This window comes from Crocuta crocuta, unplaced genomic scaffold, assembly GCF_008692635.1.
Source record: "Crocuta crocuta isolate KB4526 unplaced genomic scaffold, BGI_CrCroc_1.0 scaffold73, whole genome shotgun sequence".
In the NCBI taxonomy this organism is placed as follows: domain Eukaryota; kingdom Metazoa; phylum Chordata; class Mammalia; order Carnivora; family Hyaenidae; genus Crocuta; species Crocuta crocuta.
Window position 1 is genome coordinate 2202875 of NW_027529443.1, and position 9924 is coordinate 2212798.

Genomic DNA, 9924 nt, shown 5'->3' on the forward strand with positions numbered 1-9924 from the left:
ACGAACTGCGAGATCATGACCTGAGCCGAAGTTAGACGCTTAACCAACTGAGCCACCCAAGTGCCCCTCCCCTTCCTTCTCTCTACCTGAATCTCTTTTCAGGGCAGAGGGTCACTTCTCTCATGGGCATGTTTTCCTTCCAAAAAAAATAATATCAATGTTGGACTCCTGAACCTGGCCCAGCCTCCACTGTCTAGAGGTGTGTGTCACGGTCCCTCTCGGCCATCAGCCCTCCAGCCCTTGCTCTGGCAATGAGTCTGTCAGGCGCGATGACATCTTCATGAAAGTGAGTGACCAGAATCACTAAGCATCCTCCGGGAGGGTTTGTGCAGGGGTGATCCGGGGCTGTCACATCTCCCCCACCCCTCCCCCGGTCCTCTCCTGGAGCACATGACCATTTTCTGCTTCCTCTGGTGCAGTTATAAATAGGTGGCCTTGTGCTCCCTGCCCCCACCAGGGAGGTCCTCAAGGGCAAGGGCTGTGGGGCAACCACCTGTTCGTTCTGCCTCACCAGCAATGCTCCCCCGTCTTCCAGAGCCAGCCCCTCGGAGCCCCGCTGGGAACTGCTCCACTCCTTCTCTTACTCTGTGTGCCGTGGGCGATACGCATTCCACCACCCAGCTTAAGGACGTAGCCAAGGCATGGCCAGTGAGACCATGCCACCTTGCCAGGCAAAGGGGGTGACTGGCTCGGGGCTGGGGACAGAGCCCTCCCCTGCCCCTGGCCGGAACTGTCAGGAAGGAAGTGCTCTCTCCTCGCGGCAGGATGTAAGCACCACCTCCAGGGGCTCCCTTGGTAAAGGAAGTACAGACCCGAGATGACTCCAACACGAGCTGAGTGCCTGGATACAGCTATGCCCGAAGCCAGGGTATTATCCTGGATTTCTTTAATTTCATGAGCCAGTAAGTTTCCTTAGTGTTTAAGGCCCATTTACTTTAGGCCACTACCTAGAAGTCCGTGCCTCCCTCAGCACAGTATCCTCCTTCACACTGGCGGCTGTGCTGGGCGCCGAAAAGGTGCTCAGAGGAATTCTCCTGGCTGTGCTCTGGGCCGGTCTCTCCTAGGAACCTGCTCCCATGATCGCACACCCCTTTCTCAGGTCACAGCAACCCCGTAAGCAGTCTGGGTTTGCATCTCCCGCTCCGCACACGATAGAGCCCAGAGACTGGTTTTTCCACCGGGTCATACAACCCGATTTCCAAGCAAACTGCAGTTTATTTCCACAAAACCCCTCGTCGTGAAACTGGCAGCCCCGGCAGGTCTCTCTCCTCCTGATTATTTACAACAATGTCTCACGGAGTGTAAATCAGGAAGCGCAGCCCAGCTCCACCACTTCCTGGTGGTATGACCTTGGGCAAAGTGCTTCCTTGTCTGTAAAATGGGTTCAATGGCTGTGCCCACACCTCATGGGGGGTGGGGGGGTGAGGATAAAATGAAACGACAGGGCGAGGTGCCTGGCCTGCGGGTGGCAGCCCAGAAAAGGTGCCTGGAAAGCCACGCCCAGTGAGAGCTCAGGGGGATGCCCCCTCCTCACGCTTCCATTAGTCCTACTTTCTGAGTCCCTGTCGTCAAGCCAGCTCCCTGTCGGTGACCACACGTCCCCCCCGGTTTTAAGGCAACTCCACTTGGACACGTTTCTTAATCGCCTCTGTGCTGCGACCTTGTCTCTGCGACGCCTCCTCCATGCTATCGGCTCGCGCCTCTTGGAGCGTGCACTTATTGATCCGCAGATTAATGAGAAGCAATGTGCTCCTCAGAAACTCTGACACTGTCCTCCAAGACAGGCCACGCGTGTGTGAGTGAACGATCACCTGTGCTTCGGTGGCACCATCTCGTCTGCCAGAAACGGAACAAAAACACCCTGCTCCGTGGCGTTAATGATGATAAAAACCCACGTTGGGCTAACGCGCACAGGCCTCCCGCTACTGTAGTTTGGGGTCGCCCCGAGGCTGGGGAGACGGCACAGAGCAGCCAGGCACGGGGGGCGCTGCTGGCCTTGCTGGCTGTGCCTGGGGCCTTGGTCTGTTCAAGGGTTCGCCACGAGGGGTCGTACCGCCTCGCTAGGGGGCATCTGGCACTTGGGCGGGTGTTGTTACAGATACTGGGGTCACAGTGGAGGTCAGCAAAGGGGCCGGTGGGCAGGAACGCTGAGCTACGACGCTAAGGACTAAACCGAACAACATGCCACCAGGGCCCTGCCCCACGAGCACCGGGAGTCCCACCAGTCGGATGAGGGCTGAACGCACAAGTTCATTCCCAGAACACAAACAGGCCACCTCAGGGCCCTGCCCACCTCACTCCCATGTGATCTGCTTTGGGGGCCTGTAACTCTGTTGCAGTTGTTTGGGGTGGGGGGTGGGCGTGTTTTGTTTTTCAGAGAGAGAGAGAGAAAGTGCAAACAGAGGAGGGGCAGAGGGAGAGAGAAAATCTTAGGCAGGCTTCACGCTCAGTGCAGAGCCCAACACCAAGCTCAATCCCATGAGCCTGGGATCTCGACCTGAGCCAAAAACGGGAGTCAAACGCTCAGTGGACTCAGCTACCCAGACGCCCCTGTTTGTGCTTTCATCTGAGTGCATTTTACCAACATTTTGAAACTCAGGGGATTTCACAACACAGATCCAGACTTCCAGCTTCCCCGGCAACCTTGGAGGATCCAGACCCCTGGGCCCGTGTTCCCACAAATAACTGGCCTGAACGGAGCAGCGTGGCCATGAGGATCCCAGGGGCCCTCGCTCTCCACCGAGCTGGTTCTCTCACTGCCCGGCCCGCCCCTCCCAGCATCTGAGTTCACAAACCTGGCTTAATGCGAGTCCCCCAGGCCTGATGAGAAACCACGGTGAACTGAACGTGAACTTGGGCAGGCCCAGCTTAGGCACAGACTGGGCGACACCTTTTGCCAACTAGACCACACTGCTTTGCCCTCAGTCACTAAACACTGTGTCTACGGTCAAGTTTTGTCCCAGGAGCTAGCCTAGCCCCCAGAGTCATACAAACTTAACTTTAAATTAGACATATCGACCAACTTCAAACACAGACATAAAACGACTCCACCCTTATCTAACGAGGAATGATTATAGCTCCGGGTTCAAGGGGCCAGCAAAGCGGGTAAGATCACAGACCGGGCTCCTTAGGCCACTGAACGCACAGGCCCCTGCCGAAGTCTAGCTTTTTGTGACAAAGCCACCTTCTCGCAGAACAGGAGCCAGGGAGGCGAGAGGTGGTGCTTCCATGGGGAGCAGTTGGCTACAGCTCCAAGATGCAATTAAATCAGTGAATGGAGGAATGGGAGCTGGCGTTGCAGATAATATCCCAAGCCCCCGAGTGGAGGGTGACTACATGCCAGTCCTACGAGAAACAGGGCCTGCAATTCATCAATCTAAACAGGATTTTTATTCGCCTGATATTAAGGGCTGCGTCATCTTACCGGTTTCTCTGCTGGAGCAATATTAAATACTCATCGTGCTTCTCATCAAAGTCTGTCACCATGTCCTCAGTATAACCCTGAAAGGAAGAAACACAGCAGTGTGATGTCGGAATGCAGGGAGTTATTTACTGAGGCAGGAGCCCGAGAGGCAGAGGCGAGCTTAACAAAGGCCCGGTTCTCTGGGCGCGTCGCTCTGGTGACCCAGAGCCCCAGAGACTGCCTGATGGCCCGGTGGGCCTTGTGTGTGCCCAACGAACGGGCTGCAGAAAGGAGAAGGCTGAAGGCCAAGTGCCCAGCGTTGACACTGCCCATTCCTCCCATGCCCTCTAAAATCAAGGGCTCGGCTAGATTTGAGCCTTACTGTTTTTTCCACACTCATTATTTATTTATCTGCAGGATCATAATCAGATGGAACCCAGATCAGTTGTTTTAAGGAGGGAATCTCATTTTTCTCTTGTCACGGCAAAAGAAATGCATGCTTATTAAAACAACCCAGTCACTACAGAAATATATGACAGCAAAGGCTCCTTTAAGGGCAGACACTTGGGGTTTTACGCCTCCTTTTCGGGCAACAGAACTCTGGATTTCCTTTAGAGAACCACTCGTCCCCTTTTTTCAGTTCACTGGCTTCCTGAGATGCCCTTGAAAGTTCCTTTGTTTGCCTCTTGGGTCACATGGCTTTGGCCGTGCCCTTGCCAATCAACACAGCGCTTCACTGGTCTGTGGGTGAGACAGGGCTCAAGTCAGGTGCTTGAAAGTCAGCCCTGGGACTCTGCTGATAACTCTTGGGGGAAAAGCCGCCCTCTTTCCATGGGGGTGCTAGACTGATGAGATGCAGGCCCGGAACTGCCTGAGAGTGAGGTCAGTAAAGGAGACGGCAGACGGGAGGGCTATAGGGGAGATTCTTAATATCCTAACCTGAGGCCCTGGGTCCACTCATGTCTGAACAAGTATCTGCACAATTGAGCTGTTGCTTTAGAAGTTTCTGCCAAGTTTCTGTCATTTGCAGCCAAAAGAATTACGTCATATATACCATAATCTGACCATTAGCGATAACCACTATTATAATTTTTACAGCCTTATGGAAGGATAATTCATGTAAAATAAACTACGCATATTTAAAGGGACATATGTATATATACCAGTAAAACCCCTGTTATGGTTTGATGTATGTACCCTCAGATGTTCTTTACAATATACATATACATACATGTTTATAAAATGCACACGCAAACACAGACATTCTTTCAAACAAAAACAGGATCATCCGATAAACAATGCTTTGCAATCTTCTATGTTTCTTAAATAACTTTTTTGCCAAGGGATGGATTAGGGAGACAATATCAGCTTGGTTCTAGTCACAAGTTACATGGATTAAGTTTTAAATGGCAAGTAAGACATCTGTAATAGAAATGCAATTTGTGTGAAAATCTTAACTGCTACCATGGGGAGAAGAGAAAATCCCCATCGTTCTCTTCTTCTCAAAAGTTGGCTTCAGCACCATTATTCTACCACAGCCCTATCCACAGGTGACCCATAACCTCCTTAGCCAAATATAATAGTTCTTACCAAGTTCATCCTTTTCAGCTGCTCCGGGCCAGGGGGCACTGCTGACCACCTCCCTCCCATCCGCCCCCAGATTCTCCTCCATCAGCCTCTGCAGTTGTAAATGAGCCTCTCTCCCCTCCGATGCCTTGTCTGACTTCCCTTCCCCCTTGGTCTCACTTGGGGATGATCACTGTCTGTCCATGTCACCCTTCTGTGTCTCCCTCCTCCATCTACTCTTTCCAGTTGCGAGGAAATTTTCAGGGAACCCAAGGTCACTCCTGGTCCGGGGCTGACAGCCCAGTCCCCTTTTCTTGTCCTTTTTCCTTAAAAAAAAAAAAAAAAAAAAAGATGTTTATTTTTGAGAGAGAGAGAGTGTATGTGTGCACAAACAGGGGAGGGGCAGTGAGAAAGAGGGTGACAAAGGATCAGAAGCCAGTTCTGCACTGATAGCAGACAGCCCGACACAGGGCTCAAACTCACAAACTGTGACATCGTGACCTGGGTGGAAGCCGGATGCCACTCTTGTCCCTCTTCCTGTAGGACTCTGGTTGTTACTGTTGGCTTACCTCTCCCAGTCACTCCTGCCACATCCCCCCCTCTCTAGGTCCACTTGGGGACAGGGTGAAGTGCTCTTCATCTCCCCACCCTCTGTCCTGTCCTGATGTCCCTGAAACCTCTTGAGTTTTACCCGGGGTCTCCTGCGTGCTCATCTGGCCAATCGGGAAGTGGGGACTAATAAGGAATTTAAATAAGCAAACTGGCAATACCTGACCTTCTTCTCTTATTTCCCTGGTTTCCTGAGACGCCCAGAGAGGTTCCTTGGTCATCTTCAGGACCCAGCCCTGCCTTGCCCTGAAAGGGAGAAAAAAACCCATACAAGCTCAGCCCTTGAAGAGCAGGTGCAGGACAATGGGTCTGGCGAGGACTCCTCACTTGCTTCTAGAAGAACACGGGTCTGAGGCAGACAGTTTGTGAGCATTTCCATACACATGATTCTCCTTTGATCTTCGAGGAGCCCTTGAAGTGGTTATTATTACCCCATTTCAGATACAAAGAAAGCCATCTCATGCATCTTCCCGGAACGTGCATCCTACTCCACGGCAATTTACATAACCATTTTGAAATATCAAAATGACCACTGATGTATTATGGTGCGGAGTGAACAGTCAGTGACATTTTTAGATGAAATATGAGAAGACAGAGATCTCAGCGTGGGACAGGCTGCCCTGGCCCTTCACCTCAAACCCTCCGGGAATGCATTTGCTCCCCTCTGCCAGGAGAGAGTGTCCTCAGGAAGACTTGAACGGCACAGACACATGTCCAGCCAAACTTCCTGCTAGCCCTGTGCTTCCCAGATGCTAACTAACGTGTGCACAAATCACTGGGGGGTGGGGGGGTGGAGGAAGGGGGCTGTGTAGAAATGCAGGTTCTGACTCAGTAGGACCGGGGAGGGGCCCAAGGCTGCATGTCTAACAAGCACCCAGGCAATTTTTATTGGCCAGCAAGGCCCAAGCCCCGCCCATGGCTCATCAGACAGTCTCAACTTGAGCTGGGGAGAACGTGAGCTTGGAGACCAGGCCTGGCTCCGGGTCACCACACTACCATTAGTTTACGCCCTCGTTAAAATAGAAGTCAGAACAATACCTGCGCAGTTGGCTTTTCCTTTCTTGCAAAAGTTCGATGGGAAATAGGGACAGTGGAAAGGACTCGGTATAGTTCCAGCATTTAGAATGTTCTCAGGGAAGGGCGCCTGGGTGGCTCCATTGGTTAAGCATCCAACCTTGGCTCAGGTCATGATGACTCTGGCTCGGGTCGTGATGTCATGGTTCATGAGTTCAAGCCCCATGTTGGGCTGTCTGCTGTTGTCAGCACACGGTCCACTTTGGATCCTCTGTCCCCCTCTCTCTGCCCCTCCCTGGCTTACGCATTCTCTCTCTCTCTCAAAAATAAAACACTGGAGTGCTTGGGTGGCTCGGGTGGTTGAGTATCCAACTCCTGATTCCAGCTCAAGTCATGATCTCACAGTTTGTGAGATCAAGCCCCCTGGTCAGGCTCTGCGCTGACCGCATGGAGCCTGCTTGGCATTCTCTATCTTTCACTGCTTCTCCCCTCTTGTGCCCTGTCTCTCAAAATAAATAAATAAACATTAAAAAAAAAAAAAGAACATTCCTTATGACTATTAGTTACATTCATATGTATAGAGTTCCATTATCTAAACAGCACTATCTTGGCTCCTCCCCATCCATGCTCATTCCTACTGAGATGCCTTTATCATTCTACTCCCTCATCCACTCCCTCATCCAGAAATCCACCCAAATCCTCTCCGGAGCCCAGCTGAGTTCCCAAAGTCTCCGTGAAGCCTTCCCTTGCCACTCTCGCCCCCGCTCCCTTCAGCTCGTTCTGAAACCCTGCAATTAGCATTAAATTATATACAATACAATGTGAAATAGTACATAATTAAGTGCTAAGTTGTGAGCATTTAACTATATATATTGCTCACTAATTATCTGGGGATTTGGAGACTTGGAGGGTGAACCCTGAACTCTGCTACGTACCTCTGGTGAGCCTCGGTCGCCACGTCTGTAAAAGGGATAATAATAAGGTCTACCTCGCAGTGCTGCTCTGAGAATCAATGAGGAGGAAAGCAGGTGTAACTTGAGATCCTTGCCTTCTTACTGATTCCCCAGCCGGATGATCAATTCCGGGGAAAAGTCGCAGCCTCCCCACCATCCAGGTCTAGGACGATCATGGCTAAGGCTAACCGAGCACCAGCGTGGCTCACCGTCGCTGCAGCCCTGCTCAGACACCAGACACCGACGCCCCCCCTGCACCGCGCGCTTCACTTTGCTGAGGCTTTATTCGTCCGGCTATAAAATGGAGGCATTTATACCTAAGGCGCCTCGTGAGGGTGAGAGCTTTGTCAAGGGCCAACTTTAGTCATCGTTATCTTTCAGGGAACATTTATCAAGTGCATACTGCATGGCCGTTACATCTGCAGTGAGGGTTTAACAGAAGCTTAGACCCACTGTGTGCCGATCAGCAGCACCCGACAGCCAGAGACCCACACTGCATGGTCCTATTCTGCACCCAGTCCCGTGCACATGCACTAGCCAGGGGCCCCTAACAGGAGGGATGCAGAGGGGTCTAGGAACATGCATTTGATTCAGTGCACAAGGGAAGAAAGTCCATAATTTTTATCAGATTCCCAAAGGCATCAGAGCCCCCCAAAAGGGGACAATCATAATAAAATGTATAAAACGGACGCCCCGGTTTTGAATGAGGGACCTGGGAAGGCTCCCAAGGGCACAGCCAGGCTCCAGGCTCCACAGAGAAGCAGCAGGATGCCCAACCCGGCCGCTTCTCCCCACCTCCCCGCCACCACCCCGGTTCAGCCCCCTTCCCTGGCCTCCTGCTCCCACCCTCACCCCTGCAGTCTGCTCTCCCTGCCACAGCCAAGAGGTCCCGATGAAAGTAGAGTCCAATCACATCACTCCTCTGCTTCAGACTCTGCATGGGTCCCCAGGGGCCACCAAGCCCTCACGCGTGTGACCCACCTCCTACCACTCTACCCCTCCTGCCCATCCCAGTACCCTTGACATTCAGCGCACTCCCACCTCAGGGCCTCTGACTCGCCAGTGCCCTGGCCCACTCCGCAGGCCTGGGGTACTCTTCTCCCAGGTAAGTACCCAGGTTGCCCATGCCCTTCAAGGCTTGCCTCACAACCCACCTTCTCAGGGAGGGCCTGACCACCCTGTTTAAAATTGTGAGCTGTGCCTCACACCCCCAAGCCCAAGCCCACTAACACACTACCTATTTTATCTCATTTGTTACGCCTTTTAGGTATCGATTCTACGAAGGCAGACTGGGTCTGTTTTGATCGCTTGTGTATTCCAATCCACCAGGACAGTGGTGCTTAGCGTACACTGGGCCCTCACTAAATACTGGATGAGAGGTGCCTGGGTGGCTCAGTTGGTTGGGCGTCCGACTTCAGCTCAGGTCATGATCTCATGGTTCATGGGTTCAAGCCCCATGTCAGGCTCTGTGCTAACAGCTCAAAGCCTGGAGCCTTCAGATTCTGTGTCTCCCTCTCTCTCCCCCCTCCCCTGCTCATGTTCTGTCTCTCTCTCTCTCTCTCTCTTAAGAATAAATAATACATACATACACACATACATACATACTGGTTAAGTGAATGAATAAATAAGGAGGCATATGAGTTGGGATATTAAAGTTGAAACATTTCCTGGGCCACAAGGAAAGGGAAAGGCATTCCAGGCAACATGGAGCAGGCAAAGGTCCGAGAAAGCTTGACGTGTTCACGACTGGCCAGCAGCTGCATCTGACAAGGTGGCTGCCCAGGGTGTGCGATTTAACTCCGGCTCAGGGTCTAAGGAGGAGTTTGGATGTGACAAGTGTCACTGCCACTACTATTACCCTTAGCTTCTTTATCCCTGATGCTGGCCCTGGAGACAGTGCAGAATCTTATCAATGGCCATGGTATTAATTCTCTTTGGGGGGCAGGAGGATGAAGTTGGAAAGAAATGCCAGGAATCAGTTACGCTTAAAGATGCTCAACCGAGTGTGTTTCAGGGATCACATATCTCTCTGCGGCAGGAATATGGGAATTCTCCTGAGCAGGGCTGATGCAGCAAGTGCCAGCGCCCGAGCTGTGTTAATAAGTGACTGAGAGCAGGAGAGCCAGTTTCCCCGTATGCGGGGGAGGTGGGGGAGATAGCTTTCTGGGGTCAGGTCCCAGCAGAGAAGAACAATCACTTTGGGTGGTTTAATAATGAGGCTGTAAAAACACTGTCTGGGGGCACTGCAGGGTTCACAGAGCACTTTCACACACCTGACTTCCTCCACCTCCCGACTCCCCCCAGGCTCCTGTCCCACCCTAGGGACAATTTAGGAGACAAGCATGTGCTCGGGGTCCCTGGAGGGGGGGGGGGGGGCGC

At 52.2% G+C, this 9924-nt stretch overlaps 1 protein-coding gene across 3 annotated transcripts in view; it reads right to left on the reverse strand.

The window, feature by feature from the left end:
* The window catches only part of KATNIP (katanin interacting protein), a 193977-nt gene that overhangs the window by 138212 nt on the left and 45841 nt on the right, over window positions 1-9924 (reverse strand). For 2 of the 3 annotated variants that reach the window (XR_013334225.1, XM_077760456.1), the window contains exons 2-4: window positions 5745-5824; window positions 5150-5295; window positions 3425-3501 (exon numbers count right to left, since the gene is read on the reverse strand). Coding sequence is in view for 2 of the 3 variants with exons in the window: in XM_077760456.1 (XP_077616582.1) it covers window positions 3425-3501; window positions 5150-5295; window positions 5745-5799 (278 nt within the window). In the remaining variant the exon portion in view is untranslated. The remainder of the gene's footprint in view (window positions 1-3424; window positions 3502-5149; window positions 5296-5744; window positions 5825-9924) is intronic. The other variant, XM_077760457.1, reaches the window with a different exon arrangement.